At 38.8% G+C, this 26518-nt stretch overlaps 2 protein-coding genes across 5 annotated transcripts in view; one reads left to right on the top strand and one right to left on the bottom strand.

Moving 5' to 3' along the window:
* REXO5 (RNA exonuclease 5) overlaps positions 1-26518 on the top strand; it is a 64703-nt gene that overhangs the window by 15482 nt on the left and 22703 nt on the right. For 2 of the 4 annotated variants that reach the window (XM_089896043.1, XM_089896046.1), the window contains exons 8-19: positions 795-933; positions 1076-1170; positions 2109-2211; positions 4814-4914; positions 5670-5790; positions 16649-16753; positions 17245-17382; positions 20554-20646; positions 21279-21495; positions 21729-21913; positions 22842-22960; positions 25854-26039. In XM_089896043.1, the coding sequence (XP_089752169.1) occupies positions 795-933; positions 1076-1170; positions 2109-2211; positions 4814-4914; positions 5670-5790; positions 16649-16753; positions 17245-17382; positions 20554-20646; positions 21279-21495; positions 21729-21913; positions 22842-22960; positions 25854-25926 (1489 nt within the window). In that variant the 3' untranslated portion in view covers positions 25927-26039. Of the gene's footprint in view, positions 1-794; positions 934-1075; positions 1171-2108; positions 2212-4813; positions 4915-5669; positions 5791-16648; positions 16754-17244; positions 17383-20553; positions 20647-21278; positions 21496-21728; positions 21914-22841; positions 22961-25853; positions 26040-26518 lie in introns of those variants that run through there. The other 2 variants (XM_089896044.1, XM_089896045.1) reach the window with 2 other exon arrangements.
* DCUN1D3 (defective in cullin neddylation 1 domain containing 3) overlaps positions 8899-26518 on the bottom strand; it is a 28706-nt gene continuing 11086 nt past the window's right edge. Inside the window, exon 2 of the mRNA XM_022588596.3 lies at positions 8899-26518. This exon is cut by the window's right edge and continues 9359 nt beyond it. The gene's annotated coding sequence lies outside the window, so the exon portion shown is untranslated.

The following is a 26518-nucleotide window of genomic DNA, read 5'->3' as shown; positions in this document are numbered from 1 at the left end:
TACTATTGCAGAAATATGGGAATATGAATGAAAGTAGGGGGTTGGTTAGGATGTTATATTCATCTAATGGAGTACTAACCATTTAAAAGGATGTGCTGAAATAGATTTATTGATGTGAAAACTTGTTCATGATATATAGCACATGTTATGATCATATTATAAAGTAGCATAGGCATTATGATTCCTTTTTTTTGGGCCATACCATGTGGCTTGCGGGATCTTAGTTTCCTGACCAGGGATTGAACCCAGGCCCATGGCAGTGAAAGCATGGAGTCCTAACCACTGGACTGCCAGGGAATTCCCATGATTATAAAAATGAAACATATACATGAATACATATGTATCAAAAAATATGATACAATATTTACTAAAGTGTAAAAAATGATCTCTGGGTGGTGGGATTATGGGCAGGTTATTTTTATTTATTTATTTATTTATTTTTTGCGGTATGTGGGCCTCTCACTGTTGTGGCCTCTCCCGTTGCGGAGCACAGGCTACGGACACGCAGGCTCAACGGCCATGGCTCACGGGCCCAGCCGCTCCACGGCATGTGGGATCTTCCCGGACCGGGGCACGAACCTGTGTCCCCTGCATCGGCAGGCGGACTCTCAACCACTGTGCCACCAGGGAAGCCCGGCAGTTTTTAATTTCTTCTTTGTTATTTGATTTTCAACCTTGTTACACTGAGCATTTGTTAATTTTTTATTTTTTAAAATATTCTTTTTGAAATGACTTTCTGGGGAGGAAAGCTTATTAATATCCTGGTCTGTCCATTTCTCTTTTTTTATTGAAAGTTTCTCAGGAATCACAAAGAAGATTCTTAACCCAGTGACAACCAAACTCAAAGATGTACAGAGACAGTTAAAAGCACTGCTTCCTCCCAACGCTGTGTTAGTGGGCCACTCCTTAGACTTAGATCTCAGAGCACTGAAAGTGAGTATCTGATTTAGGACTTAGTTTATCTAGCATATGTGTCTGTTTCACTAATCTCAGATCTAAAGCCTTCTGTCCCCCAACCCACCTGTTTTTTCCTTCAGCATAGGATGCTACTCATTCTATTCTCTTTCCTTCTCAGATGATACATCCATATGTTATTGATACATCATTGCTTTATGTCAGAGAGCAGGGCAGAAGATTTAAGCTCAAGTTCTTAGCCAAAGTTATTTTGGGGTAGGTTTGTTTGCATATTATAATATTGTCCTGATAGACTGGACATAAGTTAGAATATTGTATCTTATTTAATGCATATTGGAACGTTCAGCCTCTCTCCTTTCCTTCTTAGTTTATAAACATTATTATGAATTCTGAGATCCTAACTTCAGAGAGAAGTATGACTCAGAAATGAAAAAACTGTGGGAATACAAAAAGGAGTTGCATTCATAGCTGAAGGTTGATGGATAGAACTGGACAGAGAAGAGGCAGAAAAGTTACCCAGAATTTCAAAACAACGTTCCTATATTGAATGTATCATGTACAAACACATATTGTACAAAGATATTCATTATAGTATGATTTAAAATAGCCCAAAAGAATTCAGATATTCTACAGGACTAGTTAAATAAATTATGGTTATCTGTGTGACTAATACTTTGTTAGATCTTTATGTGCTAATAAGGGGACCTCTAAGATGCTACTGAGAACAAAATGGAGATGCAGAACAAGATGCGTAGATACTGAGATATTGATTGATGTAGATTAGATTTAGATATATCTATAGACATAAACATACGTATTTTTTAAGATCTTAAAAAACAAAGGATTTTTAAATATATAATAGACACTTGTATATAATAGAAAATTTCTGGAAGGTAACTTTAAAACAACAGCTACGTCTAAAAAATGAGACAAGGGGTTGGTTGGGGAGTGGACCAGAGACTTTTTATTGAGTAGCCTTTGATGATATGCTTGCTGTAAACAAAGCCATTCCTGATCATTCTGTACCCTCAGTACCTCTCAGGTCCTGGCACTAAGTAATAAAGGAATCTTGATTGTGACTCAAATCTAATTACTAGAATGCTGAAATTCTACGTGTAGCCAGAATATTTGGTATGAAAGACTCTATCATTAAAAATGCTCCCAGTTATGTCAATTTTACCTTGACTTTCCAGGAAGGATATACAGTGTCCAGATAGGTTTGGTCATGATGCCACAGAAGATGCTAGAACAGCCCTTGAATTGGCTCGGTATTTCCTCAAATATGGCCCAAAGAAGGTTAGTACCTTTGCTTTCCTTAAAATTATGAGACTAGAACAGAGTCACAGACCACCATATCCTGCTGTTACCTTTCTTTACAAAAATGGCAGTGTAATTCAAGGTGAACATGTATTTGAAATTAAGACCTGTATCACTAGCATCATGTAGTGGTTAAATAGTACTAGTAGTCTCTGAAGTTGGAGTTCCTTGTTTTTAAATAGGTCTGGCTATATGATATCTAGGGCAATTTCTCTGAGCAACTTTAGTTTCCAGATCTGTAAAATGGTAGCACACTTCTCTGGGATATTGGTGAGGGTAAATGAGATATTATGTAGTATAAAGCTCTTAGCACAGTGCCATGAATATATTAAGCACCATAATGTGGTGTTAATCATTGTAGCTGAGGGACTTCCCTGGTGGTCCGGTGGTGAAGACTCTGTACTTCCACTGCAGGGCGCACGGGTTTGATCCCTGGTTGAGGAACTAAAGATCCTGCATGCCACTTTTAATTCATTGTAGCTGATGCTAATAATTGTGATAATTATAAAAATCTAGATAGATTTTTTGCTCTCTTGGGGTGTGAGTAGCATATCATTGTTTCAAAAGCAGTTCAGTGGGCCTGGATTAAAACAGCACATAAAGGAGGCATTGAAGAGGATGTAGTTTCTGACAGACTGTGTTATAACACATTCTAACCTATTAGATTGTCCCATTGTGTGATATTTTCTAGCATGACCCCATTATGAAATAAATGGTAGTCCATATAGAATAATAAAAGCCAGAATAGTATTTTGTGTCAAGGTGACATTGTAAAATATCTTATGCGGCTTGTGAGTAATGGCCAACATTCACTGAGATCTTACGAAGTGTACTATTCTAAAATGCTTTATATACATTATCTTATCCTTATAGCAACTCTATAAGTTAACTATTGATATTATTATATATATGATCGTTCAGAGGTTTTGAAAGGTTAATAACTTATTGAGGGTCCTACAGTTAGAGGCAGAACCAGGATTCAGACCAGGGTCTGTCAGATGCTAAAGCCTGTCTTTGCTCTACATGAGGAATTAGCAAACCTTTTCTGTAAAGGCCAAACAGTAAATATTTTAGGCTCTACAGACCATACTGTCTCTATCACAGCTACTCAACTTGCTGTTGGTAGTGCAAAAGCAGCTATAACAGTATGTCAGTAAAAGGACACAGATGTGTGCCAGTAAAACTTTATTTACAAAAAACTGACATTGGGCTGGACTTCATCCAGTGACTGTAATATGCCAACCCCTGCTCTAAACCACTGCACTGAGGTTCTAAAAACTTGGTCTCAGGACCCATTTATCCTCAAAGAGCTTTTGTTTTTGTGGGTCATATCTATCAACATTTACCATATTAGAAATTACGTATGAGAAAAATTATATTTACTAATTTGTTGAAAATATTTTTAAAAATAATTACATGTTAACATAAAAAATGTACTTTTATGGAAAAAAGCATTTTCAAAAAAATTAATGGGAAGAGTGTCATTGTTTTACATATTTTGCAAATCTCTTTAATGTCTAGCTACTAAGCTCCTATTAAGGAGACTAGTGACTCTCTCATCTGCTTTTACGTCCAATCTGTTGTGTTATATAGTTGGAGAAGACAGGACCTTGTAAACTTCCCCCTGAAAGGGTCTCTGGAACCCCTAGGAGTTCTCAAGCCACACTTTGAGAACAGTTGCATTTTGTTATGCTGCCACTTGATTTCCAGGAAAAATTGCATCTCACTTGAGTAAAATCTCAGGAAATCTGAATTAAGGATGGACTTTAGTTAATAATAAGATTCCAGAAAAGAATCTAAAAAAGAGTGGATATATGTATATGTATAACTGATTCGCTTTGCTGTACAGCAGAAACTAACACAACATTGTAAATCAACTATACTCCAATAAAAAATTTTAAAAAGAAAAAAAATAACATATCAATAGTGGTTCATTAATTGTGTCAAATACACCATACTAATTAAGATAGTAATAATAGTTGAAAATGGCAGTTGGATATATGTGGGAACTCTGTACTGTCTTTGTAGTTTTTCTGCAAATCTAAAATGATTCTAAGTAAAAAAAATATCTGTATCTCTACACATCAGAACTCCCAAATGGGCTCCCACTTTATGGAAAGAGAATAAACTAGAATACTTTTCATGATTCTGTGTTAGTCCAATAAAGTCTTTTTTTCATATTGCCATGAAAGCCATTCTTTTATAATTTCCAAAAGTTGCATGTTTGCAGAGAAGTAAGTTTTAAGTGACTTTGGAATGAATCATGAGCCAAAATTGCCATTGCTTTTCACTTAGCCCTACTTGGCCCTTTCCCATATTCATGTCACAACATCATCAGCTGGTAACAGATTGCCATTCTTGGCTAAGCAGCCAGAAACCATCTGGTAACTATTGAACCCAGCCTGGGACTGTGGCAACAGCAAAGTCACTGTCTACAGAAACAGAGCACACCACTTGAGTGGGTTTTTCTTGGATTTTGGGGGGGTTTGGGTGTTTTTTTGTTTGTTTGGTTTCTTTTTTTTTTTTAGCCTCAAATACTTTGCAAGATATTAAATGATTTTACCACTTTATTTTCCTTCAGATTGCAGAACTAAATCTGGAGGCACTAGCTAGTCACCAAGAACTAGAAGCAGCAGGCCTAGAGCCGAGAAATACAGAAGTAGTTCAGCAGCTAAACACAAGGTAATATTTTTCAGTTCTAAATAGTCGCAAAGACAAATGGAGTATCTGGTTTCTTATTTAACAACAAAACCTGGAATATTTTTTTCCTCTTTTGAGCCTATTGAGAAATATTTACCAATAATATGAGTAACATTCTTCCATTAGAAAAACCATGGATGGAAAAATACCACGTACTGCCCTAAATAGCATCTGTTTTTCTAATTTTCTGAATCTATCGATTGGTCTTAAAATAACTCACTTTACAAAAAAAGTAAGACATTGAAATACATTGAACTAAGTGGCATTAGGGGAGATGATAGACTAGTGAGTATTTTGATTAGAAGAGTTGGCTATAGCCTTGATGTATTGCCCAGACTGGGAAAAAGACAAACAAAAAACAGACTCAGAAGAGGTTTGTCTCTATACCATAGTAAATGTTTCAGGCCCTTAGAATCTAGCCTAAATTTTGGTAAAGAGTTTTGAGTATATTTTTTGTTTATCCTTCCTCTCCCTAAATGTAGAACAACAATGTTCAATATGATTTCTGTAATGGTGGAAATGTTCTATATCTGTGCTGTCCAAAAAGGTCCATACATATGGACCTTATAGTACATGTGACTAGTGCAGTTAAGGAACTGAATTTTTATTTTATTTTATTTTAATTTAAATAACCACACGTTGCTAATGGCTACCAGGTTAGACAGTGCAAGTATAGAGAAGTAATTCTTGGCCTAGGAAAAACTGTTGTTCCTACCTTGATCTCTTCTTCTGTACAGTGTTTTAGAATGCTTGGACTCAGTGGGCCAGAAGCTGCTTTTCTTGACTCGGGAGGCAGATGCTACTGAACTTTCTTCTTCCAAAAACTGTCAAACTATTAAGTGCTTTTCAAATAAAGAGGTGAGTGACCCAGTATCTCTTTGAAGGTTGCATTCAGAGTAGAGGGTAATGTAACCCTTTGCAACCCATGCAAGTATCAAGCTTTTTTTCATCAGCAACTTTAGCTATCATTAGCCAGTCTGGCTTCTATCTCAAATTTTGTGTGGAGCACTTTTAGTCTCAATTACCCCATAGGAGCAGAACTGTCAGCTGCCAGTGTCTGTTTCCAGATTCCAGCAGGCCTGTGGCTTTGGCCTTGCACACCACTTTGAATTTCTATTCTTTTTTCTGGTTCATGGAGATGTTTATCTTGGTTTTTAGCCTGACTATATCTTTTTGGTTTTCCTATATATATATTTTATATTTTACCTATCTTTTTTTATATATATTTTACCTATCATTGCTATATGTGTATAGCAGAAGGGATGCATCAAAGCATGGACTTATGTCATCTTGTTCAGAGGCTCTGTAATTTTTTTTAAGCATTTTATTTGGAAATAATTTCAAACTTACAGGAAACTTGCATGAATGGTGGAATATCTGTATACCTTCTATCTAGATTCATCTTCTGTTAATACTCTGCCTCATTTGCTTTATTATTTGTGTGTGTGCTGGGTTGCTCCTGCACTTTTTACACTTTCTTGCTCGCTCTTCCTATGTCTATATGACATTTCAGTTTTTAGTTTCCTTTAGTCTGGAACCATTCCTCAATCTTTCTTTGTCTCATGAAATTGGTAATTTCATTTTGGGTTTCCTCATGATTAGATTCAGGTTATGCCACAACAAGAGGCATATGTTGTCCATCTGTCCCTCTCTTCTGTTTATTTTGATGACCTTAACAAGGTGTTGTCTAGTTTCTCCACTGTAGAGTTACTGTTTTTTCCCCTTGCTTTGAATAATATATGAGGATACACTTTAAGAACAGCAAATATCCTGCTTTTCATCAAAATCCCCACCTCCTCTTATATTTAGCAAAAACTGATGATTCTTATCTGAACCAGTTTTTACTGTGAGCCACTTTTTATTGTACAATGATGGTTTTCCAACTCTATATATTTCCTCCATATTAACTAGTTGTTACTCAGTATTCTATGAGCAAGAGTCCTCCCTTTACCTTATTTGTTCATTCATTCATTCATTCCATGTGGACTCACGGTCCTGTTTATTTCAGTGGTTTATAATTTATAATTGTACTAAATTGTTTTAGTTTACACATTTCTCAGATTTGGTAAGCAGTAGCCCCTTCAAGCTGGCCCCTCTGTTCTTGTGACATGCACCCATAATTTTTTTTGAGCATTTTCTTCCTACTGGCACAATAAGAAAGTCAGGTTCATCTTGGTATTAGAAACCAAGATCTGGATGCTGGGTGTGCATATTTTTACTGGGATGTCTTTGCTTCTAGACCCTCAAAGCAGACAGTTAGGAAATATATGCATGTAGGTAGGATATGCGCACACACACACACAAATTTGTATGTACACACAAATATTTAAGAAATCAAGTGTCTATACCAGTACTTCTAATTTCAGCCCTTGCACAGGATTCTTCGTTGCTTTTCCTCATTTCATCTTTGTATCTCCCTTTATAAGTTACTTGGATTCCTTTTTTCCTTCCCTTCAGATTAGCTCTTATGCATTTAGAATACAGTTGGGTTCATTTGTTTCAATTTGCTTTTAGTTTTAGGGTTTTTTTCTCTCTTCCATCCTTGTTGATTTATTTTTTGGATCTATAGAACATTAACATGCTTCCAAAGGCAAAACTACACAAACAAGTATACTAAAAGAAGTGTCATTCCTTCTCATATCTATTTCACCCAGTCCGCCCTCCACCTATCTCATGTAAGTAAATAACATTGTTGTTTTCTGATTTATCCTTCCTTTGTTCCATTTTTTGTAAAGAAAAGTAGATATATATATGCTTTTTTATTTCGTTTTCTTTCTTACACAGAAGATAACATACTATATAAATAAACTCTTTTGCAGTTGGCTTTTTTCCCTTAACAAGATGTCCTGGAAATCATACCAGGACATAAGGTTCCAACTTCCTGTTTTTGCATATGGATATCCAGTCTTCCCAGTCTCATTTTTTTGAAGAAACTATCCATTTCACATTGAATGTTCTTGGCACCCTTGTCAAAGATCACTTGACCATATATACAGAGCTTTATTTCTGAACTCTCTTTTGTTCCATTAGTCTATTTGTCTGTCTTTATGCCAGTACCACACTGTTTTGATTACTGTAGTTTTTAATATGTTTTGAAATCAAGAAGTTTGTGTCATCTGACTTCATTCTTTTTCAGGATTATTTTGGCTATTCAGAGTCCTTTGAGATTCCTTATGAATTTTAGGATGATTTTCTTCTATTTCTGCAAAAAATGACATTAGAATTTTAATAGGGATTGAATTGAATCCATAGGTTGCTTTGTATACTGTTGACAACAATAGTGTGTTCCAGTCCCTGAACATGAAATGTTTCCTTTTATTTGTGTCTTTTAAAATTTCTTTCAGCATTGTTTTGTAGGGTTTTATTTGTTTTTTGCTTTTTGTGGTACGCAGGCCTCTCACTGTTTTGGCCTCTCCCGTTGCGGAGCACAGGCTACGGACGCGCAGGCTCAGGGACCATGGCTCATGGGCCCAGCCACTCCGCGGCATGTGGGATCTTCCCGGACCGGAGAACGAACCCATGTCCCCTGCATCGGCAGGCGGACTCTCAACCACTGCACCACCAGGGAAGCCCGGTTGATGGTTTCTTATTTTATCACTTTGAATATCTCATGCCATTCTCTTCTGGCCTGCAAGGTTTCTGTTAAGAAATCCACTGATAATCTTATGAAAGCTTCCTTGTATGTGATGATTTGCTTTTCTCTTGCTGCTTCCAAGATTCTCTAATTTTGACTTTTAACAATTTGATTGTAATGTGTCTTTGTGTGGGTGTCTTTAGATTTATCTTTCTTGGAATTCTTTCAGCTTATTGAATTTGTATGTTCATTTCTTTCCTCAGATATGGAGGGTTTTCAGCCATTATTTCTCCAAATAAGCTCTCTGCTCCTTTCTGTTTTCTTCTGGGACTCCTATAATTTGTAAATTGGTCCTAATGATGGTGTCCCAAAGGCTCTTAGACTCTGTTTCCTTTTCTTCTTCTTTTTTTTTTTTTTTTTTTTTTTTTGCTTTAACTTAATGACTTCAAAGATCTGTTTTCAAGTTTGCCTGATCAAGTCGGATGTTGAACCCCTTTAGTGAATTTTCCAACTCACTTAATGTACTTTTCAGCTGCAGAATTTGTTTGGTTCTTTTTTCTTTTTTTTTTGAATTTTATTTTATTTTTTTATACAGCAGGTTCTTATATAAGTTACCTATTTCACACATATTACTGTATATATGTCAATCCCCAGCTCCTCCAATTCATCCCACCACCACATCCCCACCACCTGCTTTTCCCCCTTGGTGTCCATATGTTTGTTCTCTACACCTGTGCCTCTATTTCTGCCTTGCAAACTGCTTCATCTGTACCATTTTTCTAGATTCCACATACATGCGTTAATATATGATACTTGTTTTTCTCTTTCAGACTTACTTCACTCTGTATGACAGTCTCTAGGTCCATCTGCGTCTCTACAAATGACCCAATTTCGTTCCTTTTTATGGCTGAGTAACATTCCATTGTATATATGTACCACATCTTCTTTATCCATTTGTCTGTCGATGGGCATTTAGGTTGCTTCCATGACCTGGCTATTGTAAAGAGTGCTGCAATGAACACTGGGTTGCATGTGTCTTTTTGAACTACGGTTTTCTCTGGGTATATGCCCAGTAGTGGGATTGCTGGGTCATATGGCAATTCTATTCATAGTTATTTAAGGAACCTCCATACTGTTCTCGATAGTGGCTGTATCAATTTATATTCCCACCAACAGTGCAAGAGGGTTCCCTTTTCTCCACACCCTCTCCAGCATTTGTTGTTTGTAGATTTTCTGATGATGCCCATTCTAACCAGTGTGAGGTGATAACCTCATTGTAGTTTTGATTTGCATTTCTCTAATAATTAGTGATGTTGAACATCTTTTCATGTGCCTCTTGGCCATCTGTATATCTTCTTTGGAGAAGTGTCTATTTAGTTTTTCTGCCCATTTTTTGATTGAATTATTTGTTTTTTTAGTATTGAGCTGCATGAGCTATTTATATATTTTGGAGATTAGTCCTTTGTCCATTGATTCGTTTGCAAATATTTTCTCCCATTCTGAGGGCTGTCTTTTCATCCTGTTTCTAGTTTCCTTTGCTGTGCAAAAGCTTTTAAGTCTCATTAGGTCCCATTTGTTTATTTTTGTTTTTATTTCCATTACTCTAGGAGGTGGATCAAAAAAGATCTTGCTGTGATTTATGTCAAAGAGTGTTCTACCTATGTTTTCCTCTAAGAGTTTTATAGTGTCTGGTCTTACATTTAGGTCTCTAATTCATTTTGAGTTTATTTTTGTGTATGGTGTTAGGGAGTTTTCTAATTTATTCTTTTACATGTAGCTGTCCAGATTTCCCAGCACCACTTATTGAAGAGACTGTCTTTTCTCCATTGTATATCCTTGCCTCCTTTGCCATAGGTTAGTTCACCATAGGTGCATGGGTTTATCTCTGGGCTTTCTATCCTGTTCCATTGACCTGTATGTCTGTTTTTGTGCCACTACCATATTGTCTCGATGACTGTAGCTTTGTAGTATAGTCTGAAGTCACAGAGTCTGATTCCTCCAGCTCCGTTTTTTTCCCTCAAGACTACTTTGGCTATTTGGGATCTTTTGTGTCTCTGTACAAATTTTAAGATTTTTTGCTCTAGTTCCATAAAAAATGCCATTGGTAATTTGATAGGGATTGCATTGAATCTGTAGATTGCTTTGGGTAGTATAGTCATTTTCACAATATTGATTCTTCCAGTGCAAGAACATGGTATATCTCTCCATCTGTAATTTCTTTCATCAGTGTCTTATAGTTTTCTGCATACAGATCTTTTGTCTCCCTAGGTAGATTTATCCCAAGATATTTTATTCTTTTTGTTGCAGTGGTGAATGGGATTGTTTCCTTAATTTCTCTTTCTGATTTTTCGTTGTTAGTGTATAGGAATGCAAGAGATTTCTGTGCATTAATTTTGTATCCTGCAACTTTACTAAATTCATTGATTAGCTCTAGAAGTTTTCTGGTGGCATCTTTATGATTATCTATGTAGAGTGTCATGTCATCTGGAAACAGTGACAGTTTTACTTCTTTTCCAATTTTTATTCCTTTTATTTCTTTTTCTCCTCTGATTGCCGTGGCTAGGACTTCCAAAACTATGTTGAATAATAGTGGCGAGAGTGCACATCCTTATCTTGTTTCTGATCTTAGAGGAAATGCTTTCAGTTTTTCACCATTGAGAAAGATGTTTGCTGTGGGTTTGTTGTATGTGACCTTTATTATGTTGAGGTAGGTTCCCTCTGTGCCCACTTTCTGAAGAGTTTTTATCATAAATGGTGTTAAATTTTGTCAAAAGCTTTTTCTGCATCTATTGAGATGATCATATGGTTTTCATTCTTCAATATGTTAATATGTTGTATCACATTGACTGAGTTGCATATATTGAAGAATCCTTGCATCCCTGGGATAAATCCCACTTGATCATGGTGTATGATCCTTTTAATGTGTTGTTGCATTCAGTTTGTTAGTATTTTGTTAAGGATTTTTGCATCTATATTCATCAGTGATATTGGTCTGTAATTTTCTTTTTTTGTAGTATCTTTGTCTGGTTTTGGTATCAGGGTGATGGTTGGCCTTGTAGAATGGGTTTGGGAGTGTTCCTTCCTCTGCAATTCTTTGGAAGAGTTTGAGAAGGATAGGTCTTCTCTAAATATTTGATAGAATTCACCTGTGAAGCCATCTGGTCCTGGACTTTTGTTTGTTGGAAGATTTTTAATCACAGTTTCAGTTTCATTACTTGTGATTGGTCTGTTCATTTTTTCTTTCTTCCTGGTTCAGTCTTGGAAGGTTACACGTTTCTAAGAATTTGTCCATTTCTTCCAGGTTGTCCATTTTATTGGCATAGAGTTGCTTGTAGTTGTCTCTTACGATGCTTTGTATGTCTGGGGTGTCCGTTGTAACTTCTCTTTTTTCCTTACTAATGTTATTGATTTGAGTCCTCTCCCTCTTTTTCTTGATGAGTCTGGCTAAAGGTTTATCAATTTTGTTTATCTTCTCAAAGAACCAGCTTTTAGTTTTATTGATCGTTGCTATTGTTTTCTTTGTTTCTCTTTCATTTATTTGTGCTCTGATCTTTACAATTTCTTTCCCTCTACTACCTTTAGGTTTTGTTTGTTCTTCTTTCTCTAGTTCATTTAGGTGTAAGGTTAGATTGTTTATTTGAGATCTTTCTTGTTTCTTGAGGTAGGCTTGTATTGCTATAAACTTACCTCTTAGAACTGCTTTTGCTGCATTCCATAGGTTTTGGATCGTCGTGTTTTTGTTGTCATTTGTTTCTAGGTATTTTTTTGATTTCCTCTGATTTCTTCAGTGATCTCTTGGTTATTTAGTAAGGCATTGTTTAGCCTCCACATGTTTGCATTTTTTACGTTTTTTTCCCTGTAATTTATTTCTTAATCTCATAGCGTTGTGGTCGGAAAAGATGCTTGATGTGATTTCAATTTTCTTAAATTTACCAAGGCTTGATTTGTGACCCAAAATGTGATCTATCCTGGAGAATGTTCCATGTGCACTTGAGAATAAAGTGTAATCTCCTGTTTTCGGATGGAATGTCCCATAAATATCAATTAAATCTATCTGGTCTATTGTGTCATTTAAAGATTGTGTTTCCTTATTAATCTTTTGTCTGGATGATCTGTCCATTGGTGTAAGTGAGGTGTTAAAGTCCCCCACTGTTATTGTGTTACTGTTCATTTCCTCTTTTATAGCTGTTAGCATTTGCCTTATGTATTGAGTTGCTCCTATGTTGGGTGCATATATGTTTATAACTGTTATATCTTCTTCTTGGATTGATCGCTTGATTATTACGTAGTGTCTTTTCTTGTCTCTTATAACATTCTTTATTTTAAAGTCTATTTTGTCTGATACGAATATTGCTACTCCAGCTTTCTTTTGATTTCCATTTGCATGGAATATCTTTTTCCATCCCTTCACTTTCAGTCTGTATGTGTCCCTAGGTCTGACGTGGGTCTCTTTAGACAGCATATACATGGGTCTTGTTTTTGTATCCATTCAGTGAGCCTGTGTCCTTTGGTTGGAGCATTTAATCCATTCACATGTAAGGTAATTATTGATATGTTCCTGTTACCATTTTCTGAATTATTTTGGGTTTGTTTTTGTATGTCCTTTTCTTCTATGTTTCCCACTTAGAGAAGTTCCTTTAGTATTTGTTGTAGCACTGGTTTGGTGGTGCTGAATTCTTTTAGCTTTTGCTTGTCTGTAAAGCTTTTGATTTCTCCGTCAATCTGAATGAGATCCTTGCTGAGTAGAGCAATCTTGGTTGTAGGTTCTTCCCTTTCATCACTTTAAATATATTATGCCATTCCCTTCTGGCTTGTAGAGTTTCTGCTAAGGAATCTGCTGTTAACCTTATGGGGATTCCTTTGTATGTTATTTGTTGGTTTTCCTTTGTTACTTTTAATAATTTTTCTTTGTCTTTAATTTTTGTCAATTTGATTACTATGTGTCTCGGCGTGTTTCTCCTTGGGTTTATCCTGCCTGGGACTCTGCACTTCCTGGACTTGGCTGGCTATTTCATTTCCCATGTTTGGGAAGTTTTCAACTATAATCTCTCCAAATATTTTCTTGGGTCCTTTCCCTCTCTCTTTTCCTTCTGGGTCCCCTAGAATGCTAATGTTGGTGCGTTCAATGTTGTCCCAGAGGTCTCTTAGGCTGTCGTCATTTCTTTTCATTCTTTTTTCCTTTATTCTGTTCTGCGGCAGTGAATTCCACCTTTCTGTCTTCCAGGTCACTTATCCGTTCTTCTGCCTCATTTGTTCTGCTATTGATTCCTTCTAGTGTATTTTTCATTTCAATTATTGTATTGTTCATCTCTGTTTGTTTGTTCTTTAATTCTACGTGTTTGTCCTTTAATTCTTCTAGGTCTTTGTTAAACATTTCTTGCATCTACTCGATTCGCCTCCATTCTTTTTCCAAGGTTCTGAATCATCTTCACTATCATTATTCTGAATTCTTTTTTTGGAAGGTTGCCTATCTCTACTTCATTTAGTTGTCTTTCTGGGGTTTTATCTTGTTCCTTCATCTCGTAAAAAGTCCTCTGCCTTTTCATTTTGTCTATCTTTCTGTGAGTGTGGTTTACATTCCACAGGCTGCAGGATTGCAGATCTTCTTGCTTCTGCTGTCTGCCCCCTGGTAGATGAGGCTATCTGAGAGGCTTGTGCAAGCTTCCTGACAGGAGGGACTGGTGGTGGGTAGAGCTGGCTGTTGCTCTGGTGGGCAGAGCTCAGTAAAACTTTACTCCTCTTGTCTGCTGATGGGTGGGGCTGAGTTCCCTCCCTGTTGGTTGTTTGGCCTGAGGCAACCTAGCACTGGAACCTACAGACTCTTTGGTGGGGCTCATGACTGACTCTTGGGAGGGCTAATGCCAACGAGTACTTCCCTGAACTTCTGCTGCCAGTGTCCTTGTCCCTGGGGTGAGCCACAGTCGCCCCCCCCGCCTCTGCAGGAGACCCTTGAACACTAGCATGTAGGTCTGTTTCAGTCTCCTATGGGGTCACTGCTCCTTTCCCTGGGTCCTGATGCACATACTACTTTGTGTGTGCCCTCCAAGAGTGGAGTCTCTGTTTCCCCCAGTCCTGTCGAAATCCTGCAGTCAAATCCCACCAGCCTTCAAAGTCTAATTCTGTGGGAATTCCTTCTCCTGTTTCCAGACCCCCAGGTTAGGAAGCATGACATGGGGCTCAGAACCTTCACTCCCATGGGTGGGCTTCTGTGGTATAATTGTTCCCCATTTTGTGAGTCACCCACCCAGTGGTTATCGGACTTGATTTTATTGTGATTGGGCCACTCCTACCATCTCACTGTGGCTTCTCCTTTGTCTTTGGATGTGGGTTATCTTTTTTGGTGAGTTCCAGTGTCTTCCTATCAATGATTGTAAAGCAGTTAGTTGTGATTCCGGTGCTCTTGCAAGAGGGATGAGCGCATGTCCTTCTACTCCACCATCTTCTCAGGAAATTTTTAGAAGACATCCATTTTACAACATATAATAGTAGCTGTTTCTCGCCTCCCCACCACCACTCCACGAGGAGGGGGCAGGCAGGCAAATTGGTGGCACCGCACACTGGCAGCCCGTGGCCCTGCTGGCCCGGGCTCGGCCGGCCGCTCCACCCCACCGCCATTGCCTCTGCCACTGCAGTGTGTGTCTGGTTCTGTTTTATAGTTGCTGTCTCTTTAGTGAAATACTCATTTTGTTCATGCATAATTTTCCTGATTTCATTAGTTGTCTGTCTATCTTTGTTCTCTTTTAGTTCTTTTTTTTTTTTTTGTCAACTACCTCTCCAATTGTTAGTGCCTGGCATGGTGGAAGGGAAGACTTTCACTAATCAGCTCAGCCTGAGGTTTCAGGACCTCTCAAACATACTTTGAGGATGTGTCTTCTCTGAGCTTGTGCAGGTGCTTTTAGTTGTCTCATATTCCCTGAGCGCCTGTCCCTGTTTCTCCTCAGAGGTTGCAATCTGTTGCTCCTCCTGACATCTGCTTTTGTAACTGCAGCTCTAATGTGCTGTGGTGATTGCATATGTTTTCAGTGGCTTCCAAACAAGGCTGCCAGTCCTATCAGTGCTCTGAGTCAGGTGAGACAGAAACTAGTCCCTCAGGCAGTGCCCAGCCTAGCCATGACATTGGCTGCATGGTCCACTCTTGTTTTTGTCCAGAGGGAAGATCTCCAGTGTGGGAAACTTCCTCTGTGTTGAGCCCTGCTGGGTCAGATAGGGGAAGGGATGGATGAGTACACAAAACTACATATTTTCCTTTCCCTTTTGCTGGAATCCCTTCTGGTTGTTGTTGTTGTTTCTGGGTGCTGTAACTTCTCAACTGGTCTCTAGAGTTGTTGCAAAGGTATTCTGGTCTATATAGTGTTAACTAGGTGTCTATGGAAAACTGAGGGCTTAAAGCTGCCTTGTACTCCATCTTGCTGATGTCATGCTCTCTTTTTCTTTTTTTAAAGTGTTGGGGTTTTTTTGAGAAAGATGTGCTGGGAAAAATAAGTTTATAATGCTCTTGGGAGGGACTGGTATTTGTTTTATTTTTTTTCCCCCCGCAGGATCCTTAATTTCCCTCCTGATTTCTTTATTTCCTTCTTTTCCTTCACTGCAGTGTCTCCAGCAGGGTATTGCCTCTTCTCTATATATCTGATTCTTCTCCAGAAGCACTGCTTCTCTGAGGCTGTCAAGTCTCTTCCTTGTAGTTAAGTGCTTGAACTATCAAAGTTGTACCTGTGTTCATTATTTTGGCATTTTGTTGTACTTTCTTTCTGGGGCTGATTTTGTTTGTTTCATCCAAGTCTTCCATGCCCCTTGATTTTTTTTTTTTTTCCCGCAGAGTCTCTTGCTTCTCTTCGCCCTCTCTTTATTCACAGGCTTGCAGAATTTAACTTGTTTCTTTACTTAGAGGTAATTTGAAGATTGTAGTAGCCTGCTTCTTAGTAATGCTGAAGATCTGGGTCATATGTGATTCTATTTATTCTCTTTCCTGATTATATGGTTTTTCTACAAGGCTGTGTGGTGTCACCATTTTCTTCTGGACCTTGAAGTCAGCCTCATATTGCTTTTTAATATGGGTAAAAAAACAACCATTGTTTATATTAATGTGGCTCACCTCCATGAGGTGGTGATCCTGCTTCATCCAGGCTGTGCTGTTTTCTGCAGGTTCTTGAGCAGGCTAGAGTGGAAGTCCCCCTGTTTACCTTCAGCATCGTGCAGTTCTCTCTTGAACCCTTTCCACCCAACCTCAGTGAGGAGATGAGCAAAAGAGTAAGTGAATGGGTTCTGCTAGATGATTTATTTGACCTATTATAATCTCTCCCCATTAAGGAAAGTAATACATACTTCATTAAGTTTACTGTATACTTCTCTAAATTTTTTCTATATGTATCAAAATATTTTCATTTTTATAAAAATGGGAATCAGACTATATATACTGTTTTGCAACTTTATTTATTCCTTTAACAGTATATCTTACACATCTGTTCATAATACTATATAATCTTATTTCCCTTGTGCTGCATAGTTTTCCATTGTATGATATACCTATTTTCAGCATTTGCACTTTATAAATTTTTGCTATTCCAAATAATGATGCAATGAAATCCCTGTATACAAATCCTTGTACATTTGGCAAGTGTTTGTGTTAAGAAATTCCTTGAAAGGAATTATCCCATGTTTTGACTCATGATTTCTTTAGATTTGACTTAATTCTCTTTCCACATCCACCTCCTTACTATATTCTGTTGTTTTTCTTATAGATGAAGATCAAGTGGATGGAGATGTCAACTGTCTATGCTGGGCCATTTAGCAAAAATTGTAACCTTAGAGCTCTGAATAGGCTGTTTGAGAGTTTTGGTCCAGTCCTGTCAGTGACTCTTACTCTTGAATCCCATCAGGTAATGAGACAAGAAAACTTAGATTTTGACCTTCTAATCTAGTGTGGGAAATTCAGATGCCTTCTAGGGTCCTTCAAGTATTAGTGATTTGAGCTTGATTGTCACCGACTGGAATGTGAGACATGCTCTGTCTCATGGGAACAGTGTTGACCCATAAGAATGTGTGCCCCATATTGCCAGATCTTCTGATTTTTTTGTTTTGAGAATCAAGAAATCTGCCAATTTTCATATTGTTGGCTCCAATTTTCTTAAATATTATGTAAGCCAGACAAAAAATATGTCTAGTGGTTTAATGTAGTTTATGGGCTTCATGCTTGTGACTTCAGCTTTAAATGATAAAATGCCCTTTCAGAAACAGCAGTAGCTTCCACGTGCTGGGAAGTCTGTAGGGCTTAAATCCAAAGTAGGCTCATAGCTGGGTTAAGATACTAGAGGAGTAGGGCTTTTTTTTGTTGTTGCTGTTAGCTCTCCAATCTCTTGGAGTAAGTTTTGTTTATTAGTTTATTATTTACATAAAAACCCTATAAAGAGTTTAATTATTTTTAAGAAATAATACTTGTATATGGTTTTAAAAATTCATACTTTTTAAAAGGATGTATAGATACATCCTTTTGTATAGATAGAGTAAGCCTCTATCTTCATGGTCATAGCAGGAAGTCAGAGAAAGACTAAAGTTACTATATGAAGCAATAACAACATTATAAGCACTATGAGATGGGAAGCCATGAAAAGAATTGAAAACAAAAACTTAGAATATATGTAGAATGATATACAATAACTGGTAACAATGAAGGGAGAGAGGAACTAGGTGACTGGGAACAGGGGTTAGGGGAAGACTTTTCACTGTAAATTTTTTTGTACCTTTAGAATTTTGATATAGGCAATTATTAATCTGGTGCATTAAACTATTATGTGTAATAGCTAATAATACAACTAATAACTATTAGGTTTAGTAACTATTAAAGTGAAGCAAAAATTAAAGTCTCTAAAGCGATCTAACTGCAGAATCCTAGATGTTTAAAATGTGCTTTCCCCAAATCTTTTATTGTCTTTCCTACACCTAAAAACAGAAATAAAAAGATCATCCCTGGGAACATAGACTGAGGGATGGGAAAGGGTATTCAAGGGACTGTCACTCCTTCCTGTAAGTCGTCTTGTCTTTTTTTTTTTCTTTCTTTTTGTAAAGTATACATAAAATTTGCCTTTTAAACCATTTTTATGTATAGTTCAGTGTTATTAAGTACATTCTCTAGAACTTTTTCATCATCCCATACTGAAACTCTGTACCCTTTAAACAGTAACTCCCCAGTCCCCTTTCTCCCAGGCCTATTAACTACTATTGTGTTTCCTGTCTTATAAATTTGACTACTCTATGTATATCATATAAGTGGAATCCTACAATATTTGTCCTTTTGTGTCTGGCTTATTTCACTTAGCATAATGTCTTCAGGGTTCACCCATGATGTAGTATGTATCAGAATTTCATTTCTTTTCAAGGCTGAATTATATTCCATTGTATGATTATACCACATTTTGTTTATCCATTCGTCCATCGATGAACATTTGTATTGTTTCCACGTTTTAGCCATTCTGAATAATGCTACTATGAAATGAACATGGATGTACAAGTATTTGTTTGAGTCCCTGTTTTCAGTTCTTTGGGGTGATATACACAGATGTGGAATTTCTGGGTTAAATGATAATTCATTTCATTTTTTGAGGAACTGCCATACTGTTTTCTATAGCAGCTGCACGATTTTACATTCCCACCCGCAATGCCAAGGGTTCCAACTTCTCCATATTCCAGCTGACACTTGGGGTTTTTTTTTTTGGTCTTTTTTGTTGTTTGTTTGTTTTTGGCTGTGCCCCATGTGGGATCTTAGTTCCCCGACCAGGGAATGAACCCGTGCCCCGTGCATTGGAAGCTAGGGGGTCCTAACCACTGGACTGCCAGGAATTCCCCTGACACTTGGGTTTTTTTTGTTTGTTTTTGGTTTGGGGGGGAGGGTTGTTTAGATAGTAGCCATCCTAATGGATGTGAAGTATCAACAGTATCTCATGGTTTTGACTTGCAGCTCCCTAATGATTAGTGATGTTGAGCATTTCTTTGTATGCTTATTGGCCATTGGTATATCTTCTTTGGAGAATGTCTATGCAAGTCCTTTGCCTATTTTTTAATTGGGTTGATTTTTTTGTGTTGAGTTTTAGGAGTTCTCTATATATTTTAGATATGAATCCTTCAGTAGATATGTGATTTGCAAATATTTTCTCCCATTTGTTCTGCTGCCTTTTGACATTGTTGATGGTTGTTCTTTGATATACTTTTTAATTTTGATAAAGTTTAACTTCTCATGTTTTTTTTGTTGCCTGTGCCTTTGGTGTCATATTCAGGAAATCATTGCCAAATCCAATAAAATGAAGCTTTTCTATGGGAGCACTTTAATCTCCATGATGATGCTGTGGCTCAGACCATCACATAGATTTAGATACTCTGGTGTTAATCAAGTGCAAAATAAGTCAATTTGAAGATGCAAATCCAGTGGAAGAACTTAACCTCCCCAAGCTTGTAGGAAAGCTGCTTGTCTAAAATTAAGCTAATAAGGCAAATGGGAATCTCTACCTGTGACTTGCAGCGGTAACTTTAGTGATTTATAATAAATGGTATGGGGGCTTCTCTGGTGGTGCAGTGGTTGAGAGTCTGCCTACCGATGCAGGGGACACGGGTTCATGCCCTGGTCCGGGAAGATCCCACATGCCGTGGAGTGGCTGGGCCCGTGAGCCATGGCCGCTGAGCCTGCGTGTCCAGAGCCTGTGCTCCGCAACGGGAGAGGCCACAACAGTGAGAGGCCCGCGTACTGCAAAATAATAATAATAATAAATGGTATGAACAGCAAGTTGGGTAGTAAAGAATTTGTTAGTGCTTTCCCCATACCACCTAGGGAGAGAAGGCTTCAATTTTAAGTGACAAGATTATTTTCTGAAAACCAAGCCCTGAACCATGATGATTCCACTTAAAATTGATGGTCTGTGATCACTGTCTAGCCCAGCACAGCAAGAACATCCATTCTGGTGGCTCTGGCCACTGTAGTTTAGGTGGGCCCCGTTCCGAGCCCCGCCTCTGGCAGTTTGAGCCTGGAAAGCAAAAGTAAGGAAATCTTGATTTTTCTGCAGCCATATCTCTGTATACAATACGAAGTCCTGGAAGGTGCCCAGCTGGCCATAGAGTCTTTGGATGGCAGCCTGGTCGAAGGTACCTGCATCAAGGTAGTGTTTCCAGAGAAAGCATAAAGTAGTACACTTCACTCAATCCTGTATTTTCAGTACTTGTATTTACTCAAGCCTGTATTTACAGCACCCTAAGACATAACAGCTTAGACAAGCACCCTCGAGAGGCTTAAGACACAAGACTTTCTGTAATGGAAAGCCTTCAGCCAAGGCCGGCATTCTTATAGTGGTGACCTAAAACATGATAGCTTTTCATTTTTGTCAAAATCAGCCTGGGCTACATCTTCCATGTACTCTTTATCACTACTTAGACCCCAAATGGTTTTTCAGGGTGGTTTTTTTGTGGTTGCCCTTTAGCTTTCAGGGGAATCAAATGGTATTTTGATGTTTCTTATGAAATTAAACAGAATTTCATTGGTATAGAAGGCAGAGAACTGATTGCAGTTGGTGGGGGAGAGAAGGAAAGGGAAGAGAGTATTATTTACACAAAAATATTTACATTTTGTATTTATTTATCTATTAAGTTTCTACCATAGTCCTTTGGGGCAGTTATCATTAGGTTCCTTGTATAGATAAGGAAGCTGCAGAATTAAGCTACTTGCTAGTATGTAACAGGCCTGGGGTTTGAAGTGGTGACTTTTCTACCATTAATGCCATCTTTCCTTGGTTAGGTGCAGAGGCCTGTGACAGAGCTCACCCTTGATTGTGACATCCTTGTGAATGAGCTGGAACAAGATTCTGAGAACCGAGGTACTATATACCTGTCTGGAGTGAGTGAAACCTTCAAGGAACACCTGTTGCAACAGTCCAGCCTCTTCCTGGGCCTGGAAGCTCTGATCTTGCCTAAAGATCTTAAAAATGGAAAGCAGAAAAACTACTGTTTCTTGAGTAAGTCTATGCCATTGAATATAGCCTTGGGAAAGGAGATTAGACATGGTGGTAACATGAGGTCAGAGAAAGGAAATGTTCAACAAGTAATCCCTCCTGGGCTGGACCAGGTCAACATCTCCTGATTTTGTCCTTCTCCCTTGGCTCTGGATGGGCTCCAGCTTGGATGGTGATCAGGTTTTTTGGTTTTGGTTTTGGTCCTTAATAACAGAAGGGGGTATTCTTGTTTTCAGGATTCAGAACTTTTGGCAGTGCCCATAGGGCCCTTGGCATTCTCACAGGCAAGAACTGGAAGCTGAAAGGCAGGCATGCCCTAACCCCCAGGCACCTCCATTCATGGCTCAGGGGCTTACCTCCTGAATCAAGGCCCCCAGGGCTTCGTGTCATACCTCCTCCCTCGGAGCAGGAGGCCGTGCAGGTGAGTGATTAAATGTATCCTGGGGTTAGGGGGGAGAGGTAGCTAGCTACCTTGGTTTGCTGGTTCTGGTGGTTGGCTTTCTGATGTTTATGGAAATTAGACAGGATAGTCCTGCTCAAGTGACACTTAAGCCTTCAATCTTTTTTTTCCTGCCCTGCCACTAGTCTTACTTCACTCTCCAGTGTCTTCCAGCCCTGGACACACCTTTCTTTCTCCAAGATCTCTCATACTTTTGCCCCCTCCAAACTTGCTAAAATCAGGTTTTCCAGGTGTCTCTCCAAGGGACTTTGAGAGGTTAATACAGGAAGTTGGAGAGCTGGACAAGTCTTTAGTGATCTACGATTTCCTGAAGTGTAGTACATACATACACAATATGATTTTTGGTGGTCATAGATGGACCTCTTTTTTTCACTTTTATTGTTATGAACTTGTTTTTCTAACATTCATTAAAGTATGCAACCACCACATTGAACGTGTGATTTCATGGATAGTATTACTTAGACGAAGCTAAGGAAGAAATTGACTCACTTTAAAGAAAACCATTAGGGAATATGCAACAGAAGGGTGAAGATAGAAGGTGAATGGTTTAAGTTTGGGAAGCCCTGCCGTGGTCTAATGTCCCACACTTAGCAGATGAGGAAGAGACACCAGAGCTGGTGAGTGACTTTGCCCAGGTCACAGAGATACTTAATGTCAGAGGCCAGACTAGCTCTCCTTAGTGATTTGGTTTCCCTAACTCAGGACCCTAAACTGACTTGGAGGTCTGGGGATGCTGGAGTGGACAAGGAACCCTGCAGTATAGACTCTGGCTTCAGACTGAGGATTTGTACAGAGCCTTTCCCGGGAGCCTAAGGAGGAATGTTGCAGTCCCTCCAAAGGTCAGCGGTGGGTACTCTGACTGAGTGTCAACACCTGGCTTTGATTCTAGATGCTGAACTTGGACCACCCAAAGATAGCAGCCTGGCGCTGGGGCAGGAAGATAGGAAAGCTCTACCACAGCCTGTGCTCAGGCACCCTCTGCCTCATCCTGCTGCCAGGAACTGAGAGGTAAGGACTGAAGGGTTGCCCCTTCATGATTCTGACCTCTGGACTCTCTGGACTTAAGCTTTTCTTGGAGAAAAGCCTTTTGTTGACGTCCAGGCACATAAACGAAAACTGAAATGAATCATCTCTTAACTCTCACAGTTCTAAGAGAGAGGTATTGTATCCCCATGTTACTCGTATTTGCTTTTATAACTACACTTAGTGGTCCCTCAAGGAGACAGCTCATCCCAGTTTAAAGGCAGAGGTCTTAGGTTCTGCAGCCTCTCTGGAACAAGAGGCACTTGAGTAAAAATGGTCAAGAAGTTCTAGGGCAAGGCCCAAGCTTAGATGTGACTATAACCTACCTTTCCCACATATCAGGAGTGTGTTCCTGCCTTCCCTGCCCTTGCCGCCTTTACCATTTATGTTAACTTTTAAGAGATAGGGCCTGTTTTGCTGTTTCTAAGACTGAGGAATACTGGAGCAGGACTCTGGGTCCAGTCCCAGCTGTATCACCTATCTCTGCTGACAAGTAGTGGCCAAGCCACTTTCCCACTGTGGATCTCAATTTCCCTTTGGTAAAATGAGGGATTTGGAGTAAATCAGTCATTTTCAAATGCTTGAAACTATAAAACCCTTTTTTTAAAAGAAAAATTGATGTTAAATCTTTACTAAGGCATAAAGATGAGCAATTCTGAAATGGATGAGTAGGTATATGAATGACTGTGTATGCTGGGGGAGGAGAGAAAGAGGGAAAGAGGGCTTTTTTTGAAAAAAGCACAGTTTGAAAATCACTGGATTGTATTATTTCTAAAGTCCCTTAAAATTCTGACATTCTAGGATTCTTTCACAGGCCCAAGGTCCCAGGTGGCAAAACATGAATGCCTCAGGCCTTGAAGCCTGGATCAGAAGTTAACTTCCTGTCATAAAATTCTTGTAACATGTATTAGGGCCACTAGTGAAACAGGCTACCTGCTGGGCAGCTTGAGAGAATTACTGTCTCTGAGAAACAGAAATAAGTACTAGGTTTTACAGCAAAAAAAAAATCTTAGACTGATATACTTCAAACAGACTTATGGGTAGACTTAACAGCAAGAGGTTTAAAAGCGACCAAAAATTGCCAAAGAAAGAAAAAAGAAAGCTTTTGTTTAAGAGCTTGGACCCTGAGGGGCAAACTTGCTTGGATAAAACTTCTCAGAGCCAGTGTATGGAGGTAGGGGTAAAATAGGGGTTTCTGTGTACCAAGTGGAATACTTAGCTTGTAGTTCCCCATCGTGTGGGTAGACTAAGCCAAGAGAGGGCCAAAGCTTTCTTCTCCCAGAAGTAGCTGGGGTGTTCTCAGGGGATGAGGGCTTAGAGGAGGGTGCATTGGGTCAGGGAGCAAAAAAGGCTTAGGTTCTGACCGAGGCAGAGGTCCTAAGGCATGTTTGACAAGTCAGGAGAAAACTCTGGAAATAGCAAATCCTGTAGTAACAAAACCTGCTGTTACTCCTTCGTTTTAAAAGTTGCACTCTGATTTCCATAGCCATAATGATCAAACCCAGCAGCACGAGCATGTATTTCCCCAGACTATAAGCTTGCTGTGTGACTGACTTCTCTGGGCCTCATCTGTGCAGCTGTCTCCATGACGCCAGCAGATAACACTTGGGAAAGGGTAAAAGTGGCTCAGGAAGAAGGAGTAGCAAGGAGAGTAGAAGGTTTCCTCGTGCTGGGAGCCTGACTCAGCTCTTAATCCTTATACTTCTGGTGACTGCTAAAATTAATACTGAAAATATTAATAATTGCTATAATTCATCAAACCCTTAATGTGTCAAGTACTGCTAAGTGCTTTTATATGCAGTTTTGGTTAAGGTTGTTGAATCTCCATTTAACAAGATGAGAAAAAGGCTCAGATTAAGCAACTTGCCTACGGTCACCCAGCTAGTAAGTGCACAATTAATATTTGAATTCTGATGGCCTCTAGGTCCAGAGCCACTCTCCAGCACTTAGAGCTCCAGTCCTCCATAGCCAAAAGGCCTGTGGCTTGTTAGCTTAAGTTCAGACATCAGGTGGAGACAGAGTCTGTGTTTGTCTTTGCTCATTTCTGCCTCCTTTGCCTTGGAGAGCACCTCAGCGCTCTAACCCAATTCCAAGAATATTCACTACATGGTGGCAGGGAACTAATATGTACCAGATGACTCCTAAATTCTAAGCACTGTGCTAGGTGTTTTACAACATACATTATTAAAAGTTAACGTCTTGTAAAGTTTTTCAAACAGTGCCTGGCACATGATAGGTGCTACAAAAGTGTTTTAAATAAAGCAAACAAAATTCTAATAGCAGCTTAAAAGGATTCTGATGACAGACTGCCATTATTACCTAGTTTTGTCATTTAATGGTTGTATGACTTGAGCAAGTTATATCATGCCTATAAGCCTGTTTTTTTATTTGAAAAGTGGACATAACAGTTGTATCTATATCAGTATCTATATAAGGTACACTAGCTGTTTGGAGGATTAAATGAGAACACATACAGAGTCCCAACTGCTTGACATGCAGTAAGTGCTCCATATATGTTAACATGTTAGCCATTATTGTCTGTAGTCCTCACAAAAGCCCTGTGAGATAGTAATTTTAATATTTCTTTATAGTTGAAGAAACTGAGTCTTAGTTTGAGATCATTCACCCTTAGTTGAGATGTGCCTCACATCTGTTAAGTGGCAGAGCTATGATTTGATTCTAGGCATCTGGGACTAGTCAATATTCTTTCCATTGGACCATTTTCAGCAGGCAGCTTTCCATAAGCTGTCTACCTGCCTGCCCCCTGCCCCATGGCACATACACATATCAAAAAAAACACCTTTTTCCTCTACCTAAGTCTATAACCGTTCATTCAACCCTGTCGACAAAAACTATCTTTATTCCTCATCTGTTGCAGCACTCATGGATCGCTCTCTGGCCTAGGACTGATGGGAATAAAAGATGAAGAGGAAAGCAACATCCTAAACTAGTGTTTATGAGTCTGCCCACCATTTTCCATGTGCCACATTTCTTAATCCCTCGTGGGCAATGGCAGAGAATTTGGTCAGGCTGCAGGCACTCCAGAGGCTGCCAGACCTCTATATAGTAGACAGTTTGTGGAAACATTGTACCAGCTTAAGGAGTCTAGTCCATTTATATGACATGTACAAATTTTCAATAAATGCCTGAAATTCAGACATTCCTCATCTTAAGACAAGGTGAGGGGAGGAAACCAGTTTGTACTTTCTTTGTGTCAGTGGGTTTATACACAGGTATTACAGCAGGTGCTTATTTCATGTAGCGCTCCTATTAAATGGTATACTGTATATAGGTAAGTAAACCAGGAGGAGTGACTTCTCTGTGGAGAAAACCCAGGTATTACGTAGTTTGTCAAAGTGGTAACATCTGTGAAGCAAATTTCTGTAAGGCAAACTGTTTTCTATTAATGGCTTTTATAATATTGAAGGAAAAAGATAGGCAGACTGCGAATCTGGCAGGTCCACCAGAGCAAAGTTGAAGACTGACTCTTTTAGCTTTTAACCAATCCAGGAAGCCCCCTTTCAATTTTCAGGGATGCTTCCT

Source organism: Delphinapterus leucas, chromosome 15 (assembly GCF_059928025.1).
Source record: "Delphinapterus leucas isolate spDelLeu-1000000601 "Yukka" chromosome 15, BTC_Dleu_Yukka2, whole genome shotgun sequence".
Classification (NCBI taxonomy): Eukaryota; Metazoa; Chordata; class Mammalia; order Artiodactyla; family Monodontidae; genus Delphinapterus; species Delphinapterus leucas.
This window is presented reverse-complemented; position numbering and strand designations above follow the sequence as displayed.